This window comes from Artemia franciscana, chromosome 19 (assembly GCF_032884065.1).
Source record: "Artemia franciscana chromosome 19, ASM3288406v1, whole genome shotgun sequence".
Lineage (NCBI taxonomy): Eukaryota > Metazoa > Arthropoda > Branchiopoda > Anostraca > Artemiidae > Artemia > Artemia franciscana.
The window spans coordinates 16,607,239-16,632,225 of NC_088881.1; the positions used below are offsets into that span (position 1 = coordinate 16,607,239).

The window sequence follows — 24,987 nt, forward strand, 5'->3', positions numbered from 1 at the left end:
AGACGATGGGCGCCTGCAAAGCTTATCACATTCACAACAAGAATGAAAATTTTTTGTGCTGCAACTTTTTTGTGACACCAAAATTGATGAAAAGTACATAAATAAAGTATTTGCTTAAATTTACATTGAACATGATTTATATTAATTTATATTGAAGTTATACATATGAAAAGTGCTAAGAACTCTTCCGAAGAACTCCAGTTGATTTATGTAGTCTGGCATTTAATTTGAATGCAAATAAAAAATTTTGATTCAGCCGCATAGTGCCCATAGCAGCTTTCGTAATGTATAGACACCGAGTGGGGTCGGAGTACTTTGTTCATGAAGAGTCGCATTTGATATCTTTTTGCCAAGGTTTGCTCCTTAAACTAACTATTGCAATTTCTAAAATGGCGTGATTGTTAAAACAGTTTACGCAACACAACTTTTATATTTATTGACAATAACTCATTGTTAATTTCGCAATATGTTTATTTGTAGACTAAACTGCCAAGCTTGAAAAATGGCAAGTGTTGCCAAACGCCAGAAGGCGCTGATGAGTTTTGGGTCGACATTAGTCACGTTTTCCACTTTTATAAGTTACCCATACTCTTTGGTTGGAATGTTTTTTTTTTTTTAATATATAGACGTTTTTACTTTTGAACCTAAAAAGTAAATCAAAAATTTAGTACCTTAAAAGCTGTCTAACAAGATACCAAAAATGAACGTTGTTGTTATTGCGAAAAATTTTCGAGTAAAAAATAATCCCCTAGAACTTATAACAAATAACTGATGGTAGTAGCTGTAGACTAAAGGCCTCAAGGTGTCCCTTTTTAGATCCTTAGGAACCACTTTAATGGAAGAACTCGTCATTTCTAGCAGGTAATGTAGGTTTTGCTTAAATGGTTTTTAATTTCTTTTTAACAGCATGTTTTTAATTTTTAGCAATTAATAGACATTTGAGGCTTATGGTCTAATTTTGTGTTTTGATAATCTAGTGGACAACTGATCAAGACATTGTTAATGCTGTAAAACAGTTGGGGATTGCTGATTTTATAGAGGTTAAGTTCTACGAAAATCGGGCCAATGGGCAGTCAAAAGGATTTTGTATGGTTACTGTTGGGTCGGAACAAAGTTTAAGAAATTGTCTTGAAAATCTTGGGAAGCGCCCAATTTACAACATGATGCCGGAAGTGACGTATGCTTCAAAGCAAGCCCTATTTGCAGTAAGTTTTGATGTTACACTTGTTATTGTTTTGTTTCGTAGTATTATTGTTGTTTTTAGAAACGTTCTTATCGCTGATTTTCAATTAAAAAAAAAAAAAAAATTGATGAAAGTAAAGACCTAAGTTGAATCTTAAAACTGGCAAAAACTATTGCTTTGCTGCGTATGTAGCATATATCTGTAAAGCTAGTGCAAATGACCGGGCAGATGATGTCCCTGTATGTTCGTGGAATTATGCAAAAGTAGCACTTAACTGAAAAAACAAATAAAGAGGATTTATTGAACAGTTAAGCATAAAGCGCTTTAAGAGTACTACGACTTCTGTAAATACATGTTGTTTAGGCTGCAACAAACTAATTTTCTTCGGTCTTTGTCGCCATCAGATAATCTTTTTTTTTATTAATTGTATTCAAGACCGACGCCCTAAGCCTCAGCATCAGGAAGGCACACACTTTGTTTTTTTTTAGATCGTATTTCACCAATGGTTTCAACCACAAGAAGTCTTTATTATCGATGTGGTGGTGGAACAGAAATTTGGAAGATCGTGAATAGAAGACTCCTTGTTAAGCGTATTTTATCGTGAGAAATTCACTGACTATCTCAGAATTTTCACTAGCTAACCTTTTTCATTGTTTGGATTTTTTTTTTTTTTTTTTTTTTTTTTTTTTTTTTTTTTTTTTTTTTTTTTTTTTTTTTTTTTTTTTTTTTTTTTTTTACAGAAAAAACACTTGGTTGTGACGCGATCTCTTCGGTAATTTTGAAAAGGCACTTGCATATATAATTTTTGTTCAAATGAACTCTATTATGAAAATCCATGGCTTTTGGTTAGATATGATCACCCTGTTAAAAAAAGGTCATTTCCCACTCATGAGGCAGCGGACGTAACTAACTGAGGCTTTTCCACCTATCAGGTGAAAATACAATCTCGGGTGAAATTTACACCCTCAGACGTTTTCAACCTATTTTGGCTGTGATTGATGTTTTGTGTCAGAAGGCAGCACTTTCATGGAGTGAAATTTTCTTTTGTTGGTTGAAGCGGTCACTATGTGTTTTCATTTTCGTTCAAGTGAGCCTTCCTTGAAAAAAAAATTAATATTTGTCACTGGACAATTCCTTTCAAAATCCATTTTTATTTTAACTTCGATTATAATGGGGTGTTGTTTGTTCTTTAGCAGCTACTGCTGCAACCATGATTCCTCGCTTGTGTTTCTAACACCTTGAAGATCCTTAAGAAATCGGGTGAAACAATTTATTTTATCGTAATAAAAAAAAGCTCCAAATATTGACAAATTTGCTGTCTGAAATTTGTCAAATCGGAATTTGAAAACCGTATCAGTCGTTTTTTAAGTGATAAAATAGTAATTTATTTGCTTCTTTTTTTCTACTGACTTAAGCTTCTTGTAACATAAGATTTGAATTGGAAAAAAAAGTTATAAATTTTGTCGAAGTTGTTCGAATGGTTACAGTCCATATAATGTCGTATATATTGTCATATTATTTTAGAAGGCTATTGGTATGTTGAAAGAATGTTCGGCATACTCTGGTACATTTTTATTAAGGAAAGAATCCATTTTGTAAAATAAACCTTCGGTTTTTTTTTTTCGAAAAACATAATTCAGTAGCCGTAATTGAAAATTGGACTTTAGGAAAGAACACGGTAAAAATAGACAGGGAGGACGGGGGGGGGGTGGACATCATGTTTGACGTCTAGTCCTATGCTTCATTGTAGCTAGAACGATTAGGTCGGTCTCCTTATAGATACCACGTTTTGTGATACCTTTGGATCTCTTACAAGTCATTTATGATAAAAGAATTTGTGCTTGAAAAAATTCCTGTGGTCCGAAGATGTAAAAACATTTCCGTTTAATTTATGATTGGGGTAGTACTAACTTTCTTTGAACACCGCCTTCATCATGTGTTCGTTTCAAATAGTTCCTGGTAACGAACTGAAAGTAAAGAGTGACCCAGCTCATTTGTAACCGAAACTTGAAAAAAAAAAACTGAATTTTGATATCAATAGATATATCAAAAGAACTGGGGTTTTATGCTGGTTTCAAATATATAAATTTCAATAAGTTCAATCGTACCCATCAAAGGTTATGAGCCTGAGAAAATTTGCCGGATTTTGGAAAAAAGGGAGAAACGCCCCATAAAAGTCCTAGAATCTAAATGAAAATCACACCATCAGATTCAGCGCATCAGATAACCCTACAGTCGAAGTTTTAAGATCCTGTCTGAAAAAATTTGAAATTTCGCATTTCCTGCCAGAAGAAAGGTCACGGATGCATTTTTTTTTCCCGGGTGATCGAATGGACCCAGTGGTCCTAGAATATCGTGAAAGGGCTCATTCGAACAGAAATTAAATCTTGTGCCTTTTTTAGTAACCGAAAAAAACTGGAGGGGAACTATACCCCCTCCCACGCTCCTTTTTCTTAAGATCGTCCGATCAAAATTTTGAGATAGCCATTTTTTAAGCTTAGTTGAAAGCCCTATAAGGCATAGATTAACTATGCCTTTGGGGATATCATGACCCTCCCATAGCCCCTGAGGATAGGTCTTTAAGCTAAAAAATTCGCCTATTATTTACGAATAGTATTTGTTTTTGGGAAGTATGCATACATTTTTCGGGGGGGGGGGGTCTACTGGTAGGATTTTCCTCGGGAATAGCTTTTCATGGGGCAGGAAGTTTCGAAGGGGCCAATTGTTCAGTGGAAATTTTACACTGGGGGAATTTGTCAGAATTCCTGTACGAAATTCTTTTTATGTCTTGCTTTCTCTTTTCTGTCTCAATTTTACGCAAGGAGATATTAAGTGTCCGGTGTAAATTTCACCAGCAGTGAATTGTCTAGATGATAAATCCTTGGGGAGGAGGGATCTTTCCGTGGAGGAGCAGCCATATTTCCTGGCATTATTTAAAAAACGATCAAAAATTAAATATAAAAAAAAAACAAGTTTTTCCAACTGAAAGTAAGGAGCAACATTAAAACTTAAAACGAACAGAAATTATTACGTAAATGAGGGGGTTACTCCTGTGCAACACCTCGCTCCTGCGCTAAAGTTTAAACTCTGTCCCAATCGTTTAAGAACGACTCCTGAAAGACTATCTTAGTTTAATCAGAACATTAAGAAACTTTTTTTAAGTACTAAACAGCTTTAGCGGAAAGAGCGAAGTGTTTTGGAGTGACCCCCTCATACACGTAATAATTTCTGTTTTTTTTTTCAGTTTAACGTTGCTCTTTACTTTCAGTTGAAAGAAGCTTTTTTTCTAATATTCCCTAGACCCTAGGTGATAAGCAAGTTTTCTTACGGGGAATATTTTGTCCATATAGACTTTTTTTCAAACGAAGATGTATCCGCATAGAAAAAAAAAGATAAGATGATCCTATTCACTGGAGAACCCAATGGAGTTAGTGGTTAAACTAGTACTATCAGTTCAGAGACCTTTGCTGTTATGTTGTGATGAAAAAAGTGGAAATAAATGCTCTTAGCCCCGTTGGTATCTTTATCTAGAGTGGATTTGACCATCATCAAAGTAAGGTGTTCTTGTTTAGTACCCACAGGGTTTCAGAATTACTTCAGAAAAAAGGAAGCAAACATATGAAAAGGCTTCTTCCTAAGCTTCCACATATATATATATATATATATACTAGCTGTTGGGGTGGCGCTTCGCGCCACCCCAACACCTAGTTGGTGGGGGCGCTTCGCGCCCCCCCCCAAGCCCCCCCGCGCGCGTAAGTCGTTACGCGCCATAATAGTTACGCGCCATTGTAGTTGTGTCCCTATGTCCCACCTGTGAATATAGATATATATATATATATATGGTTTTAACTACGTAAAACTTGCGAATATACAACATTCTTTGCTGTCCCATTGTCTTTGCATATAAATAGATTGTCAGGTTTACCGACTCTTGAACATGCAACATATAATGGTCCATGGGAAAACAATCTGTATTCAGATCTATACCTCATGATTCTAATGATTGCCCTTGAGCTTTGTTGATGGTGATTGCTAATCGACCATTCCCTGTCCCGGTGTCCCGGTCGTCATTTACATCCCCCTGTTTCCCCCGGTGTCCCCGTTGTAGTTGTGTCCCTGTGTCCCGGTCGTCATTTATATTCCCTGTGTCCCGGGTCCCGGTCATCATTTGTATCCCGGTGTCCCGGTCTGTATATACATTCGTTTTTTAGTTTTGTTTTTCTCCTTTATTTTTTTCCTTTTTTTTTCTTTTTTAGCTTATTTAGATTTTTAGATTTTTTAGTTTTTTTTATTAGTTTTTAGTTTTTATTTCTTTTTAGTTTTTTTGTCCCGGTCGTCATTTATATCCCCCTGTTTCCCCCGGTGTCCCCGTTGTAGTTGTGTCCCTGTGTCCCGGTCGTTATTTATATTCCCTGTGTCCCGGTCGTCATTTGTATCCCGGTGTACATGTCCTGGTCGCTTTCTCTTTGAGTGTCGTCATTTATTAGTTTTTTCCTTTTTTTTTTAGTTTTTTATTGGTTTTTACCTTTATTTTAGCTTATTTTTCAGTTTTTTCCTTTTTTTTAGTTTTTTTTTATTTTTTTTATTTTTTATTTTTTTTAGTTTTTTACCTTTTTTTAGTTTTTTTAGTTTTTTTAGTTTTTTAGCTTTTTTACTTTTTTTATTAGTTTTTAGTTTTTTTTTGTAGTTTTTGCCTTTTTTTAGTTTTTTCACTTTTTTTTTTTAGTTTTTTATTGGTTTTTACCTTTATAGTTTTTTTAGTTTTTTAGCTTTTTTATTTTTTTTATTAGTTTTTAGTTTTTTTTGTAGTTTTTGCCTTTTTTTAGTTTTTTCAGTTTTGACGTCACCTAATCCAGTTTTTTCAGGTGACGTCACCTGACACATCCATCCATCCATCCACAGACAGACAACTTATTTTTATATATATAGATATATATATATATATATATATATATATATATATATATATATATATATATATATATATATATATATATATATATATATATATATATATATATATATTATTTATGTTAATTCATAGCATTTTATTGATGTACAATAATGGATCCACTAGCAAATGTACATTAAGGCAAATAATGTCTTTTTGCCTTCTAGTGTCTATAATGTCTTCTAGTGTAAAAATAGTTGTGTTTCAAACATGTCAATGCTCGTGCTATATCGTTTAATCTTATTGATTGGGGTTTAAAATTGTCCTTATTCTGTTCATATATAAACTTTGTAGTTGAGACAATGGTTTATCAGTGAATATATATTGATTTGTAAGTTTTATTCTTTTTCGTTTTGGGAAATGAAATTGTTTATATGAAAAACAATGTATTGTTTATACCAATTTACTATGTTTTCATATTCTTGTGACTAATTTTTGTTGCTATTTAAAGGTATCCTTCCTCAGAGTCTTTCCTCTTGATCAGTATAGCTTATTGCAATAGGATTTCATCACCAACTGTCAATGAAAGCAATGAAATCTATTCTTTGGTTTTCATTACCTTTCAGTTATGAAAACTAAATATACCTGATTGCAATAAGCTACATTGAAATTGGGTTTTATGTCTGTCTTCTAAATCCCTTCATTTGTTAGTGCTATTGAATTGTTATCTCTACTTTCAGTTGTAATAGCTGTGTTCTTTTTCAATAAATTGGTATCAAAATAAAGTGGTTTAATGTATTTTCTGTACTATCCACAAGTGGTGTTATATAATTTTGATTGTCATGAATGTTTTCTTTTCCTTAAGCTTGAAGCTGCATCAAAGACTCGTCCTGAACCTGGTCCATCTCCTCAACAACCTCCTCCACAACTAGGTCCTCCTCTCGGTATGAGGCCTCCACATAATGGACCACCAAATCAAAGGCCTCCTTTCTTGCCACCACACCTCTCAGTAGGTCCAAGACCAGGAATGCCTTTAGGACCACCTCCTCCGGGAATGCACGGAGGACCTCCAATGGGTATGCCTCCTAGGTAAGGCTTTCAATCTTCTCTTCCTCATGTAAAAGATCATGAAATGGAAATGTGGCTTGTATGACTTAAAGTTATTCGATGAGCTAATATCAATTTTAATTGGTTTTCCCGGTGGATGGGGGATTGAAAACAACAAAGATTTGTAGGCCTTTTTTCTTCAAAATACCCACCCTGGAAAATACTCTGGACCTACCTCGCAACAGAGTCAGATCAGTTCCTTTGCAGTATCTAGGGACGTAGCGCTGTTCATCTGCTGTGCATAACGTTGATCTTGTGAAATGTGTTCGTGGCTGACTAAGCACTGTGGTGATCTAAGCCTAGGAAAAAGTAGCTTTTGACGTTTAGATTCTGGAAGTTAAGTGACTAATGTCAAATCACTTGCTTCCTTTGTCATCTTTAAGGCCACTAGATAAATGTAAAACTGATTTGGGGCAAGGAGTATAATAATATCCGTGAAATAGCTGAAATCAATAAGTGAAACTTAGGCTAAGTCGATGTGTTTTTCTTTTTTTTGGGCCGTGATAAACTCATGAAGAGATACAGTAAGCGACGTAGTATCTCAATCTCTGAATTAGAATTTAGCCAAAAAATTGGCTGAAAAATACTGAGCTTTAGCTATATATGGGCATCGCCGCCATGGAAACGACTTAGAATTAGCCTCTTCTTTTCAGCGAACACTTGAGAAAACTGACATAGAATTAAATTACTGGTTGTGAATTTGATATAAGAATCATGCATGTGAAAAAACGGCCGTATTTGTACACTTTCCTGAATTTGTTTGAAAATTTGTTTTAGATTTTATTTCGAGATTTCAATTTCCCTCTCTCCTTTTCCTCCTTGGGTTGGGTCAATTTGGGTTAGGTCCTTGGGTTGGGTAGACTTGGCGCTTGGGAAATTTTCTAAAAAAAAAAACTTCTCCGTCACCCAAGTGTTGGTTTGCTGTATGTTCTCGTATTGATTTTTTTTTTTTTTTCGAGCGTTTTTTGTGCCTGCTATTTTGTTCGAGACTTAGTTGTGGCTGGTCGGAATTTATATTGTTTACGCGTTTGATGTGTTGGGGTTTCCCAGAACACATCCTTTGGGGATATTGAAACATTGTGGGTAGTATAATATCCAATCGTACAATAAAGGAAACCCGGGGCTTGTAAGATATTGAAAAGAAAACGTCTAGTAATACCTTGTGTAAAATAAGTAGTTTCCCCTGTTGTTTTTATGTAACTCGAAGTTGTGTGGATCTTTTTAGATTTTTCAAATACGTGCGTGGCTTTCTTGTTGTTTTATTATGTGTCGGTATTTTAGTTTTGGATTCTTCAAAGAAAAAGATTTGTTTCTAGGCATTGGCGTTGTGCGGAGGGGGGGGGGGGGTACATCTCCAATAATGTTTCTAACCAGTTAGGAACAAACTATGTTCGATGAAATCCGATATAAAGCGCCTCGATTTTACTAAAATATCTAGTATATGGTTTTTCCACCAAAGATGTTGACTAGTATGAGTTTCTTGTTATATAGTTTCTTTTTTAATTTTTCATTTTGACTTTAATCTTTAATTTTTAATGTTAGAGATGAACTGCTTAAAGTCTGGGCAGAGTATTTGTTAGGTTTAATTAGGATTTCGCTTTAGTTTTGAAATATTCTAATTTTTTTATGACCATTTCTCTGAATTGTTATTATTTAATATGATTTTAATGGTATGTGCTTGTTACTAGTTCTTGTTTATATATATATATATATATATATATATATATATATATATATATATATATATATATATATATATATATATATATATATATATATATATATATATATATATATATATATATATATATATGTGTGTATTAACAGAGACATAAAAGCTCAATTCTTGAAAGTATTATGAGCTTTCCTTTTCTTTTTTCTTAGTTTGTCTTTTTATTCAATCCTAAAAGCTACTGTATTTTCGAATTAGACTCAATAACTTCAGTTACAATATTTACGTAGTTTTTTATTTATTTGTTGTTCAGTTTTTAAGCTTCCGTTTCTATTCGTTTTAATATGCATCTCTTGTGTTTTTGCTCTTTGGAAAATATTTTGGGACAAAATGTGTAAATCGTGTGTTTTGATGATTTGTTTGTTGTACGGAACTTGTATTTCAAATATTATAGAAATTAATATATTACAGTAGCTTATTTTCTGAATATCTCTTGGTATTCTTTATTGAGTTGTTTCAAAGAAGCACATCGTGAATAGTGTTTTGAGTAAGCAAAATATCGGTGTCGTTTAGTAATAAAGTACTGCTAAAGTATGTGAAAATAATGTTTTATGTCACTTCCAGACTATACACAAATATATCATATATGTATCACAAATAGAGTTTTTTCGGGGAAATAGATAGTTTAATGTTTTTCTGTTTCACGTTTAAAAAGTACTTGGGGGCACCTGGCTTAGGAAGAGCATCCCGTGATATGCCATTAATTTTAACATATATTTTTAGCTGCCTTATTCTGGGAAGTAAACTTCTTGAATTACATGTTAGTCTAGTTTTAGTTATTACTTTATTTTAGACTAATGAAAATGTAGTATGACAATATTGTACGTAGCTATTGACTGTGTTATTTTCAGTCTGTATTTATTTGGTATGAATACAAGCTCAGCTATTTGATCTTGCAAGTCTGAATACGTGGATTTCGCACATACAATAAATAAGAACGTGATACAACAAACAAGAAAAATAAAGTTGACAGTAAAGATTGTAGTTGAAAATTCTCATAATTTTAAAGAAAGAGTTTTGAAGTTGTGTAAACATATAATACTTTTGCTGTCTTTTTAGCTTTTTTTTAGTCGCTGCTTTTTATGGCACTTGGTATTTGCCAAGTGACATAGCGATCGCAAATTCTGTCGGTCGGTCTGTCTGTCTGTCCCGGTTTTGCTAATTTAGGAACTTTCAGATAAGCTTGGACGATGAAATTTGGCAGGCAAATCAAGGACCAGATCAGCTTAAATTAGAAATTGTCGTTTCCCCTATTCGGCCATCTGGGGGGGGGGGGAATGGTTAATTCGGAAAAATTAGAAGAAATGAGGTATGTTTAACCTACGAACGAGTGATCGGATCTTATGAAATTTTATATTTAGAAGGACCTCGTAACTCAGATGTCTTATTTTAAATCCCGGACCGGATCCAGTGTCATGGGGGGGGGGGCGCAAATCTTGTAAAACGCTTAGATTGGAGAGATCAAGATGAAACTTGGTGAGAAGAATAAGCAGAAGTCCAAGATACGTGACTGACATAACCGGACCGGATCCACGCTCTTTGGGGGAGTTAAGGGGGGATAGTTCGGAAGAAGTAGAAAAGTGAGGTATTTGTAACTTACGAACAGGTGATAAGATCTTCATGAAATTTGATATTTAGAAGGATCTTGTGCTTCAGCACTCTTATTTTAAATTCCGGCCAGAGTCGGTGGAGTTGGAGGGGGAAACCGTAAAAATTCAGGTATCTTTATCTTACGAATGGGTGATCACATCTTAATGAAACCTGATACGTTGAAAGATCTTATGTCTCAAATGCTACATTTTCAATTCGAATCGGATCCGGGGACATAGGGGGTTGGAGGGGGGAAACAGAAATTTTGGAAACCGAAAATCTTGGAAAACACTTAGAGTGGAGAGATCGGGATGAAACTTGTAGGCGTTGTCAGGGACCTGCACAAATTGGCTTGATAATAGTCGTTTCCCTGATTCGACCATCTGAGGGGCTGGAGGGAGAGGAAAAACTGAAAAAACGAGGTATTTTTAACTTACAAATGGGTGATCGGATCTTAATAAAATTTGATATTTAGAAGGATCTCGTGTCTCAGAGTTCTTATGTTAAATCCAGGCCGTATCCGGTGATATTGGGGGAATTGGAGGGGGAAACGGGAAATCTTAGAAAACACTTAAGAGTGGAGAGATCGGGATAAAACTTGGTGGGGAAGAATAAGCACAAGTCTTAGATACGTGGTTGACATAGCTGGACTGAATCTGCTCCCTTTGGGGGAGTTGGGGGGGGGGGGGGGGTAATTCGGAAAAAATAGAAAAATTGAGGTATTTTTAACTTAAGAACAAGTGATCGGATCTGAATGAAATTTGATATTTAGAAGGAGCTTATGTCTCACAGCTCTTATTTTAAATTCTGACCATATCTGGAGACATTGGGGGGGGGGGGGGAGTTGGATGGGGAAACCGAAAATCTTGGAAAACGGTTAGAGTGGAGAGATTGGGATGAAACATGGTGGGTAGAACAGGCAAATGTCGTAGATACGTGATTGACGTAACCGATTTAGATTCATTCTCTTGTCAGGAGTTAGGGGGGAGGGTCCAGTGCTTTGGCGAGTTGAGTGCTTCTGGACGTGCTAGGACGATGAAAATTGGTAGGCGTGTCAGGGACCTGTACAAATTGACTTAATCAAAGTTGTTTTCCCCGATTCGACCATCTTGGGGGCTGAAGGGATAGGAAAAATCTGAAAAATGAGGTATTTTTAACTTACGAGTGGGTGATCAGATCTTAATAAATTTTGGTATTTAGAAGGACCTCGTGTCTCAGAGCTCTTATTTTAAATCCCGACCGGCATTAAGCCTCTGATTTTGCTTTTAAATCGATCTATTGATTCTTGGGATTTTGATAGAGCTCATAACATATTAGCTCTTGGCTCTTCTGACCTCGTCAGAAGTGCCCTACGAGCTCTTAGCTCTTGTTTTATATAAAAGTCTAATTTCTAGCTGGGAGTGGTTGTCGAGCAAATTGTAATTGCTGCTACTGAAGTTAGAGTCAAAATCCCATGGAGAAGGCTGGTCCACCTTTTTAGGGCACTTGGTATCTACCAAGTGACATATAGCGATCCCAAATTCTGTCGGTCGGTCGGCCTGTCTGTCCCGGTTTTGCTAGTTTAGGCACTTCCAGGTAAGCTAGGACGAAGAAATTTGGCAGGCATATCAGGAACCAGGCCAAATCGGAAAAATTAGAAAAAATGAGGTATTTTTAACTTACGAACGGGTCATCGGATCTTAGTGAAATTTGATATTTAGAAGGATATCGTGTCTCAAAGCTCAATCCCGGCCGGATCCGGTGACATTTGGGGGAGTTGGGGGGAATCAAAATCTTGGAAAACGCTAAGAGTGGAGGAATGAGGATGAAACTTGGTGGAAAAATTAGCAGAAGTCCTATATGCGTGATTGACATAACCGGAACGGATCCGCTTTCTTTGGAGGAGTTGGAGGGGGAGGATTAATTCTGAAGAATTACAAAAAATTAAGTATTTCCAACTTACGAAGGAGTGATCGGATCTTAATGAAATCTTATTGCCGTGCAAGTATGTTAGGCAGGTACATACTGCAAGGAAATCGGTTGCCAAATATATGATTAACTAGGAAGTGCTTGAAGATTGAGTTGCAGTGCCAAAAGTAATGATTCGAATTTTTATATTATAGAGGAATGCATCCTTCAATGCATAGACCTGACCGACCTCCTCCAGGATTTGCTGTAAATGGTCCACCTCCACATCAAAGGCCTGGAATGCTTCCATTAGGACCAGTCGCTCCGCCTCCAGGTCCTCCTCCAAGAGGAATGATGCCTCCTGGTGTCGTAAGTAGTCGTTACACCTGATCTAAATTATTTTTTAAGCATATAAAATAAGTTAGTAAAAAAAAAAGGAAAAAAAAAATACATCGAGTTTCTTTGCTTTTGAAATGACATATGGAAGCTCAGTTTGACCTATGTTATTTCAAATTTTTATATTCGGTTTGTGTGAAAAATCATTATAAAAAGAAGTGAAACAAGGTTTAATTTTGTCAGGAATAATATCCAAACGGTAACTTTGGATCCACGTACCATAAAGTTGAATAGCCGAAGGTTGCTTTTGTACGCAGATAAGGAAACGAATCGAAATTTGAATTTTCTTTATAGGAGAGGGTCTGACCATAATGAAAGAAATTTCAAGGTGGTTAAATCAGTCACCTTTTAAGGTCGCAAAGGATTTTCTATCTCAAATAATTTCTGACCAGATTGGAGAATCATGACAAAAGAAAAAATCACAAAGGAGAGAGAAACGACGACAATAACTGCCAGTGAAAAACAGAAGAACAGACTGCAAATATTTCGGTTGAGATCTCTGCTCAACCGTCCTCAGTGTAAAATGAAAGAAAAAATGCAGATAAAGGTCCAAAAGACAATATAAAAACCAAACCTCAAATAAACACTTAAATTAAGATAAGGACTCTTTCTAAGCAACGGTGAAAGGGAAAATAGAAAGGGTAAGTTTCAGATGAAAGGGGAAAGGGTAACTTGAGTTACCCTTTCATCGTTGCTTGGAAAGGGTCCTTTTAGTTTCAGTGTTTATATTGAGAGTTTTTTTTTATGTTGTCCTCTGAAATTTTATACTTTTTTGTAGAAACTTCACCCTAAACGATCCTCAGCTTTTTTGAAGTCTGTTGTTCGGCCTATCACTGAATATGGTCATACAACATTGTTCGGCCTATCACTGACGATATGGGCATACGACATACGACGACTTGACAACATTCAGCGAAGAGCAACAAAATCTGTACCAACACTAAGAGGCCTCGCCTACTCTGAACGATTGTAACAACTGTCACTTTCTTCCATCTCCTATAGACTCCTCCGAGGTGATCTTATTGAAACCTCCAAACTATGTCACAAGTACTACAATAACATTGGACCAAAGGAAATGCTCTTCTTCAACACATACAATCAGCGAGTACACAACTTTTTAAGCTAAAACAAAACACTTTCGATAAAGAAGTTGGAAGGTGGGCCTTCTCAAACCGAGTAGTCAAGGAATGAACGACCTTTCCCAAGAGGTGGTTATGGCTGACTCTTTCAAGAATAGTATTGAAAAGTTTTTTAGTGAAAGGAAATTTTTATAGAAGAGAAAGCCTTTTTATTGCAGTATATTATTATCATCAAAATCACCTTCTTCTTTCATAAACCCCATTCCTCCCGAAATCTTTTTCACATGCATTAAACTATTTGGGTTGACAATTACTGCTGACTTGAAGTGGGATACCCATGTTCAAAACATCCTAGAACAAGCTTCCCCTCCAGCTTCTCTATTAAAACTTCTGATGAAATTTTCTTGTTCCCCTAAGGATCTTCTCCAACTTTATTGTTCTTTCATCCGGCCATTACTGGGGTATGCTTGTTCACTGTGGCATTTCGGTCTTTCTTGAGAGCATATTTATAAGATTGACAATGTTCAAAAACGAGCAGTTAGAATCATAAATGGTGATGGCAAGGTTCCTTATTATTATCTACTAGGTACGTTTGAACTCACTATGTTGGCTGCGAGAACGAATCTCCTTTGCCTCCGTTTCGATACCAAAACCCTGTCTGTTCCGCGATTGCGTTCCATCATCTCGAACCCTATCTTCCCGCCCGCAACGGACTGTCACGTACAGAGTCCCAAAATGTCCCCAAGTTGACACCCGTCCCATATTGCAAGAGTTGTGTTCTGAGTTTTGTACAATAGCTGAGAACACTATTCATTAATTTTTTATTTATTTTAAATTTTGATTCATTTTGTTTATGTATTTTGTGCAATTGATTATGTTTGCGTGAAGGTCAAATTCGCCTGACTTATTTCCAGTGATGACAAAGCTTCTCGTTGCGGTATATATATTTACTAGTGCTAGTTTTTGACGCGAAGTTGAAATTTGGAAACCATTCTGTGGAAGAAATTTTTTAATTAGATTCTATTCTATTCTTTTAAAGATAATTAAGATTATATTGCCAAAAATTGATCCTTTTTCAATCCAGCTTCGATATGTGAAAGCGGGACGTCTTCGATTGGGATGTGAAGACGTCATAAGAAAAAAATTTAAACGAATAGCCATTTATTGGGAGGTAATAAAGAGTGAAGCTCTAGACAGAATTGAAAGGAGAATCAGCATGTGTAGCGGTCTTGAACCCAGGGGGAATAGTGCTGTGACGCGTCGCTAGTAATAATCAGTTAAATATTTCGATCGAGACAAATGTTAAAGTTAGCTTGAATTTAAATTCAACGAAGGCTAAGTTACATTAGCTACGTAATATATATGAGTTGGTTTTCCTGCATTTTGCTTGCGTGGAATGTTCAAATGCTTGTTAGTAAAAAAAAAAAAAAAACAAAAAAAACTGTAATCTGCTGAAATCTTTTTTTCTGTGGACGAGATGAAAGCTCATTAAAAAGCGGTTTGTATTAATCTTTCATTTTCTTTGTCTGCATCGTCGGTTCCATGACTAAAAAAAAATTCGTTGGCAATGAATTAGAGCAAAATACATTCCTCTGTAAAGGGAGCTATATTTTTTATTTATATTATGTTAGTCCTATGTTTTAAGTCCTGCGTTTAAAATTTATCTTCTATCAAATAAATTGGTTATGAAGATTTCGAAAACAGTAATGATGTTGATCAAAAGATGGATTAGTTGGACTTATACGACTTGGTGATATAGTCATTTGCGTTCAATACATGTTTGATATTGTCTAATTAGAGGAGCAGATATAGCTAAACGTTTTTTTCCTTGTTTTTTTTTAAGCTTCGTAATGGCTGATTATTAAATGGCATAACTGATTAAAGTAAAGCGGTTTTTCGCAAAGATGTCTTCTTTTGAAGAAGTTTCCATGCATAATTTCTAATTTACAACGTTTCCCCTAAAGAACAGACGGGCTGCCAATAAGTTATGTCAATCCCCCCCCCTGTCTCTCTGTACATCTATTTATTTAGGATTTTCTAATTATATGCTTTAAGTTGTTCTTTTTTATACATTTAATATTATCAAAGTAGTTCGTTTATCCTGTTAATACCTATAACTTTTGATAGATAGATAACAAGAATTAAACCATATAAACAAACAGCGCAAATGTCTAATGGCATACTGAAGCGCGTGGTATATCACGCCAAAAAAAACCATCATTACTTCAGCTTAAACTAATGTGCACTTCTTACGGAATCCAAACTTCAACACTCACAAAGGAAAATATTACGGGAGATCAGCAACATGATTTCTTAACCACTTCAGAAATTGGTTTCTATCATTACAATTTCTCACAGTTATTGGGATTAAATTCCAAACTTTCGGAGCAGTATGACGCAAACTAAATGCCCCTCGCACCGTTGGCCTAATTTCAAAAGAGAAATCAGAACTATGACATGTTGGGTAATTGGGGAATTGTGAATTTGTCGGGAATAATCTTGGGAAATTTAGTGAAAGTTGTCCAAAAATATAATTGTGGCAAATATTAGAAATGGCAATAAAATGATGTTGATGAACAGAGAAGAAACCAGAAGATCCATAAAGATGGCTAACTGATCTATTAATGATCTATTATTAGATATCTATTATCTCTATTATGATCTATTATTAACATTAAAAATTAATCTAAGGGCTTCATTTTGTAGAATTTGAAGAGGTTTAAATGTTGAAGGGAAAAAACATCCCTTAGGAACAAGAGGCAATAACGAGAAAGAATGCCGATATTTCGCGAGATTTTTAGAGACATTGTTTTCACATGTTCACGGAAAGACAGATTTTCATCCCAAATAATTCCAAGATATTAAATTGATCAACACGTTTTAGTACCCTGTCATTTAGATAAAGAAAAAACTGTTCTGTTTTCTGAGAACTAGATCGAGAAAACAGCATATTATGCTGTTTTCTGATAGGAGCCGTAAGAAGAAAATAAACTTGTAGACTCTTAATAATGAGCACTTTAATGAGCACTTTTTATAGCTAGTATTTCTTCCTTAAATCTTGTACAATATTTTCACCATTTCTAGCTATGGTTATTCATGCATGTATTTGTACTTTTAAATTTCCAAAAAAGACTAAATTATAAGTTATCGTTATAATGATCAATTTTTTTGGTAGCCTCCTGGTGTTTCGCCTCCTGCAGCCCATGGAGCTCCACCGCCAGGTCCACCTCCCATGGGTGCCCCACCGGGCGTTCCACCTCCTGTTAATAGACCACCAACAGGTATGTGTGAATATTTTTACCACCCTTTTCTCATATTTATTGCAAAATTTTTTTTTATTTTTGGCTGTTACTGCCCAAAACTAGCTCCCTTTTACTTTTTTTTTTAAAAAAAACTGAGGGTTGCAAAAAAGGAAAACAAAAGTGGGGAATTGCAAAATTTCTTCCAGGAACTTATTTACTTGCTTGTAGGTTTCCAAATTTTTGCTAGGGAGACTACCTATCCTCTTCGCCCCCCACCCATGCATGGACGATTGGTCGACGTAGTTTATCCGTAAAATCTTCAAAGTGTGTCGATCGGCTCCATAATAAACGTCAGAAGATCTTTTTCCCTCTGAATCCTCATGGTGTATCAGATTTGGGAAGAAGGACAACTACGAATCAACCAATTGCCCGAATTTATGTTGTGTGTCAAATAGCCAAAGTGCTAACAGCTAGCAGTACAAGAAAATAAAGCATCACCAAAATTAAAGCCAAAGTCGAAAAAAGTGAAAATTAACCAAAAAAGCTTAATAGACCTGTTGTCTATGATAAAATTCCCCCCAAAAAAATGATGGCGAAAATGTAAATTTAGCCAAGGAGTGATAAAAAAATAGAAAAAAAAAAAATGCAACATTGGACTTTACAGTTCCGGCTGGTGGTGCTGATCTCTGTTTCATGGCCCTTCAACCAGGAAGTACTATGCGGGGGCTGGGGACCAGCCACCCTGTGGTTTCGTACACTATTCCTATTTACCTTCCCCAGATTTTTCCAGACAGTCTTTTTTGAGCTGGGTCGCCTCTGGCTGAGTTTATAGAGTTAGGCTACTGAACCCCGTTGCAAACCAAATAACCAGTGACTTCAGGATCCGAACTCCATCTTCACAGACAAAGAGTTCCAAGTCTGGAGTGCTAACAACTCGGCTAGAATAATCACTAGGAATGATAGCTCTTACGAAACTTTGGAAGTGCTGAACTTTGTTATAAAGACGTAATATTTCTGCTGATGTAAATATCCTGAAACTATTTCCGCCAGTTTGATGTTTTCAAAAAATTTAGATTATTTGTGAGTTATAGTTTGGAACATTTGAGTTTGAGATGGCTACTTCATTCTTTACATTTACGGCTGTCCATGCACTTGGTGTTATTGAATTCTTGATTTGATGACTTACTAGTGTATGAAGAAAGAAACGGCTGAGGAATGGAATATTAAAAAATTGTAGTAAAGCGTTGGGTCATCTTAGTGTCTTTGAAGATAGTTGATAGGCGTAGGCCTTTGATCTTTATCTATGATACTGCGCCAGATATTGTGGAAAAATCATTGGAATACCCAAGCAGGTACACAACTAACGAGAATTGTGGCAGTCAATGTCAAATAGAGGAGGCCTAAGTAACGTATTTTGTCCTCATCAATCATATTAGGGAATTTTTGCTTGTCGTAGGAAGCTTGTGATAAAACACGCTGTCTTTAATAAAGAGTATGAGTAACTTCTAAGAGTGGAAACCAGAACTAGCGTCGTGGAAAAAATCATTAGGACCATCTAGTGATAGCTAAAAAAACACTTGTGAAATTTGAAGAAAAAATGTAAAAAAAAAAAACATACACTCCATAGCGCTGGTGTTTTTTTTTTACACCAGCGCCAGTTTCCACTCTTTAAGTTACTCACACTCTTTGATCTAGTCCATTGTAAAATTAATAAATGTATGGTGTATGCTACTTTAGTCGAAATGAGGGTAGCACACTAGACTTACTATCCCATATCCTTAGGGACGAGGATTTGAATCCTGGTATCGGTACTCCTTTAGATTGGGATGAGGGTCAGTGGTGTGAATTATGGTTCAACAAATACCCAGGAAACATCTGAATTTGAGATGTCAGGTGAGACGGAAAACGCCTGGTCCTACTGCAAGCACAAATAAAACTAAGTATGCTACCTTAACAGTGAATCTTGTTATTCAACAATTTAATGCCGTAGAATTTGTTAAAATTTTGTATTAAGTTAACCCTAGTTTGCATTCAATATTATTTTGCTTGCAATAAAATTGTAAGAAATAGCCCATGCCTCTGCTATAACTCTACTTTTCGTTAATGCCCCCTTGCAGGTTTTATTTGAAATTTTTGAAAGAAACTTGTCACTCTAATATTACAATACTATGTCTGTTTGGCCATTCCCGTGCCCAGCAAGAATAAGAAGATTGATCCTTTTCCAAGAGGAGACATGCCATTTGGATAAGTCTCAAAATTAGCTCTGGTGATTCATTATACAACTACGAAACGTACAGTAGCTATTTTGGGTGGAGCATCGTTTGGGTCTTGGAGATATGTTGTGAGAAGTTTTGCAGGAGGAGACTTTTATAATGAGGAATTAAATGGTCGGCTTATTGATTTGCTGTTGTGTGTTCTTTTTAGTGACACTAATTTTATATAGAGATACTATCAGAATCGATTTGATATAAAACTAAAAATTTAAATTCTATTTTTCGAAAGAATGGCCTAATTTTCTCTATTAGAATGACATTTCCGTTGTTGTATGTGGTTTTTATAACTTTGGTGAGATAATGCTCTAATTACAGTTATGCTAATATTTCGTTGCAAAGTTGCTGTCGGGGATGTCCCGCCAAACCCAAGACTTGGTTCCTTGTTAGTGCTAGCTTTATGATAAAGCCTTAATTGGGCCTCTTTTCAGCCACCCTTCCTTTTTGTGCGAAGTATCTCTTGAGCATTACTTTATTTTGCGTCACATTAAGTGCGTTAGGATTACTGAATGTTTACAACATTTCTTTGCTTTAGCTTTGCCGCCGCCTGGTGTTCCCCCTCCTATTCCTGGTGGACCAGCCCCTCATGTGAATCCAGCATTCTTTCCACCTCCTCATCATCCTCCACCAGTAAGTTTCCCAACAGCAAGCGCTCCAGTAAGTTATTTTTTTCATAATTTTGTTTTTCTCTGTAGTCTGATCTTATCTATGAATTAGTCAGTTAAAATCCCAATTTTATATCTCTTACAGATCTAAACAACTTATTTCATTTTTGTAACGATGTTATTTTACAATGGAATGATAAAAAGAGAACTTACCATTTTTTCAGTTTTTCAATACAAAATAAGATAGATAATACAATTTAATATCGCAACATTAAACTGTATTATATTATGAGGCATTGTTAATTCAATTCAATAGTAACCAAACGAAGACTTCTTCATAGTAAAAATAAAGACTGAACAATTTTTAAAACAATTCCCAAACAGCTGTGGAATTGGCCAGACAAAATTGACAACATATCTTATGAATGTTGATTCGCTGTCTCGTTTTCAGATTCACGGTTTTAAGCGAGATTAGTAATAATCCTTGTCACCTTTTCTATATTCAACCAGCCGAGGATTTATCTCAACGGCTTCTAACGTGTTATACATGGATGATATGAAAATGTGATTCGCAAGTGATATGAAAATGTGACCCACATAAGTGTGGTTTAGCATTTTTTGAAAAAATAATCACAGAAAAGTAAAAAAAGAAAGAAAGCACAAGATTCAATTGAAAAAATATGTTTCTGGGATTTTGCTATTTTGTAATTTTTAATGATAAAGATCATTGTAAAAATAAGAATAACAGAAATAAATGAATAATAGAGTGATGACCCTGATTCTAATTTTCAACTTGCGCATGTGTTATGCAACCGTGTTGAACTCCAAACACAAAGATCACGTGGTATAACCAGGTAACATGAACAGTAACTCAGAATGATTTTTTACGGTCATGCCCGCTCTGTAAGTCATTTGATTTTGAAAAAAAAATTAATTTCAAGAGAAATTGGAGAGACTGGAATTTTCGGGGGGGGGGGGAGAGAACTTTAAGAATGGCAAAGAAACAAGGATTTTCTGAAGAACATTAGATATATCAGCGACTGTTTTAAAAAAACTGCCTGGAAGGGGGAGGTACAAGGAGTATACTATATAGTTTGTAATCCTATTTTTAGGCGTATCTTATGCGTTACTGTATCTTGGTATCTTCAGAACATTTTGCCTCATATTTGCGGTCGCCAATCATCCACAGCCAGCTGAAGCAAACCACTTTGAGTACCTAGAATAGGTTAAAAAAAGTAGTTTTGTTACCGTCCTTTCTTCTTTTTCAGGAACTTGTCTACTTTTCTAATTTCAATATTTATTTGCCAATCCTAACAACCGTTAAAAGGCTAATTATCGCAGATAAATAAATTTTTATTATCGTTTTTCCTCATTTTTTATCCTTTCTCTCTTTCCCCGTCTCCTTTTTCCCCTTATCTTTCGCTTTTATGAAGCCTATTGTTTTCTATGTGTATCATGCAGTCCATCACAAGCTCCACTTTCTAAGGATTTTCATTACGTTACAAGGGCTTGTTGAAAATATTGCAATAATAAATTCAGTAAATCATTTTTGCCCGATCTATATATTAGATTTGACACTATTGTATGTCGCCTATTTGTTTCTTCAGCCCATTAAAATTATTTCATTCTTATGACTATTTTCATAATTTTCCCTTATTACTTAAGCCCCCTGCTGGAATAGCTGACCAACCGACTATATCTGAGGCTGAGTTTGAAGAGATAATGAGTCGGAACAGAACTGTTTCGAGTTCAGCCATTTCAAGAGCGGTTGCTGATGCAGCAGTTGGTAAGCCTTTCAAATAATTTGCCGTCTTTTAAAACCATCAACTAAAACCGATGATTCGTCTTATACTTAATACAAAAGTCAACTATAATTTAGCTTGATTTTATTTTACAAGATAATTATGTATTCAAAAAGGATCCCCCGAAAAAAAAGAATTAAATTTTCAAAAAAAAATTAAACTACCTTATCGCTCTGGTGCCTTTTAACTTATTACCGAGAATTGTTTGTTGTACAACTGAAAATTATTTGCTTTTATAACCCATATAACAAAAACAACGCTAATATTTATCTAGCTGGTCATTATTTTTGCCCAGTTTACTGCCGATATTTGATGCAATTGGAACTCCCTTCTGCTAATTTCACATGATCTTCAGTTTTCACATTCTCTCAATTGCAGTTATATTTTCAGTTCCAAATAAGTAGTAATAATTTAAAAATAAGGTCAAACTGCTAAAAAAAAGACTGGGGAATTGATTTTTGCACTGGGATGTCTTGCAGATATATGTAATTAAAATGTTACTTCTAATTTTGATCATACTACTAATAGAATAAAACTTAATTATAATAATAGAAAATCGCTGTTTTCGCATTTAATTCTTTTATTCACATCTGAGTCACATTTTTTCCAAATATACCACGGTTTTAAGGGGGACGGGAATTGCAGGGTCTTATTCCCCTTGTTTGAGTACGTAATTTCAAATTGTAAACTTCAGTAAAAATTACACTTCGGTCAGTTCAAGCATACCGGTCTAAGATTTCCCCTTATTTTGTTTCTTGGTATGTCTTCACGGGGTCCCAAAAACGATGAATCTCCTGACTTTTACTTTTTTCTTTTCTTGTGATGTGCATAATAATTACAAAATTAATTTAAAATTTTGGTTAACTTAACTCGGGGTTATGAATAATTGGATTCTAATAGCAAAAGAGCTTGCTTATGTCATCTTCCTCCGCTCGCCATGGTCGGCAGCTTGGGCTTTTGGCCCACGCTTGTTGTGATGACTTCACGTTTTGGGACAGCCTCTTCGTTAGATTCTTTTCCTGTGTATTGGGATCAAAGGAGTAATTTGCTATGGGGCAGGGGAGGGGGGCAACTGCCCCGGTCGGGCTTCAATTTGCCCCACCCCAGGTTGCTGAAATTTTGTTTTTTTTTAAAAATATTGCCAAAACTAAGATGGGCCTTTATGATTCAAGCATTCGCAGAAACAGGTCAGTTTTCTAGTTTTCTACAGGTCTACAGGTCAGTATATTTTTACATTTTTGGTACTATACGGTTCATTTTTTGAGTTTTTTGTGTCATTTTCACCTGATTTGGGAAAATTGGCCCCCTACTTTGCCCCCTCCCCAGGATTTTGATGAAGTTACGCCACTTAATGGGATATCCTAAGTAAAGGTTACCTTTTATTAAAATTTCAGATCAGACGAAAAGTGGCAAATTAATTTTGCCACTTAATGCAGCTCTTTACTTTTCTTTGACAAACTTGTTTTATGCAAAAAGTTTTTTTTTTAATAATTTTTGTTCGTTTTTTATTAAAATCAATTTAAAAAAAATCCAAAAAATGTGTCTTTCAAAGAAAAGTAAATACTCCATTAAACTAAAAATGAGCAAAAGTAGAATCAAATGATCTACCAAGCATAAAATTACCACCAATCATCGTCATTAAGTATGTGAAACGCAAAACGAAGAGAAATTGCAATAAATAACCGAATCAAACTCAAAGCGAGCAGAAATTTACATGAAAATGGCTCAAAACCCCTATGCCTTCCAAAGCAAGAACATAATTTGCACTTTACTGAAAAAAAAATACGATTGTATGTGCATTGTCAGTTTAATATACATATGCTGATATTTATTCCTTAAAATCTTAATAATATTTGATTTATTTAAGTCATAAAAGTGAAAACATTCATTTTTTTTCAGTAAAGTGGGAATTATTGTCTGAACTTGGGAAGAAAGGGGTTTTGATCCTTACTCATGTTAATTTCTGCTCGTTTTGAATTTGACTCGGCTATTTATTTTAATCTCTGTTCTTTTTTGCTTTCATTTATTTATAGATGCTGATTTGTGGTAGGTTATGCTTGGTAGATTATTTGATTCTATTTTTGCTCCATTTTAGTTTAATGGAGTTTTCTACTTTCCTTTGAAAAATTCATTTTGTAGAAAGTTTTTTTTTTTTAATTAATTCCTGTTCGTTTTATATTGACATAGTCTTTTTCAGGGAAAAAGAAAATAATATTTTAAACCTTTTTGGTTTTTTCCTTTAAGAATTCATAGTTCGGCCTGCTATGTGTATGCAGGAGAAAATTTTTTAACAACAGATTCCCTTTTGAAAATCTGGACACTAATAGTAGTGTTTAATTTAGTTTTATGCCTCCTCTAGTTGTCCCGAAAAATAAAACTTAATAATGTCCCAAAAATTATATCTTTGCTCTTTAACAGATTGGATACATTTACACACTTTTGACTTCGTTAAATTTTAAGAGCAAAAATAGTAATAGAAGAAGCTTCGAAAGTTTGAACTTAATACCCCCAGTCTTGGGCCGTTGCAGAGATGTCTTAATTGCAACCAGCGTACACACAATGCGTCTTGATTTAATCTTAAAGCGCCATTGGGTTTTTAAGCACAATGAGTAAATTGCATAACTGTTGGAAGTTAACCTTCACAATAGCCCTAGAGATATAGTTACAAGACCGTTCAGCTATCCTTAACAAAATGGCTGTCTTAAAATTTTGATTAAAAGTGTTCGAAAAATTACGAGCTAAAGAGAAGAGCTGATTGCACTTCAAATACTTTTCACTCTGAAAAAGGGTACTAGAACTTTGAATTTCCAATCAGATTAGCTCCTTTAAAATATAAATGATATAATTAGCTGTGATAGAGCAGCGGTGCCTATGTTATTGCTTATATGACCTTTTGATACTTGCATGCGTATAATTTTTTCGTTTAATTGTAACTCCCCCTAAACGTTTCAACTTAATGCCCTTAGTGTCATTAGTTATAGTAACCGTAGATGTATTATTATATATATACACATAGTGTCTTCTGGCTAGGTCAAGATCTGCCACAACTTACCTTGAAAGGTCTAACTTAATAATGTAAGCCGTTGTTGTGATATTCACGTTTGGTGAAAAGGGGGGCAGTGGGGGGGGGGGCTAATGGACCTCAATTTTAAAAGGAACTAGAACTTTTAAAAGGAACTAGAACTTTTAAAAGGAACCAACTT

The 24,987-nt window shown here is 35.1% G+C and overlaps 1 protein-coding gene across 4 annotated transcripts in view; it reads left to right on the forward strand.

The window, feature by feature from the left end:
- Nucleotides 1–24,987, forward strand: part of LOC136039346 (cleavage and polyadenylation specificity factor subunit 6-like) — a 49,703-nt gene that overhangs the window by 12,268 nt on the left and 12,448 nt on the right. For 2 of the 4 annotated variants that reach the window (XM_065722996.1, XM_065722999.1), the window contains 6 exons: nucleotides 978–1,205; nucleotides 6,940–7,163; nucleotides 12,606–12,759; nucleotides 17,041–17,146; nucleotides 19,913–20,034; nucleotides 21,648–21,768. In XM_065722996.1, coding sequence (XP_065579068.1) covers nucleotides 978–1,205; nucleotides 6,940–7,163; nucleotides 12,606–12,759; nucleotides 17,041–17,146; nucleotides 19,913–20,034; nucleotides 21,648–21,768 — 955 coding nt within the window. The remainder of the gene's footprint in view (nucleotides 1–977; nucleotides 1,206–6,939; nucleotides 7,164–12,605; nucleotides 12,760–17,040; nucleotides 17,147–19,912; nucleotides 20,035–21,647; nucleotides 21,769–24,987) is intronic. The other 2 variants (XM_065722998.1, XM_065723000.1) reach the window with 2 other exon arrangements.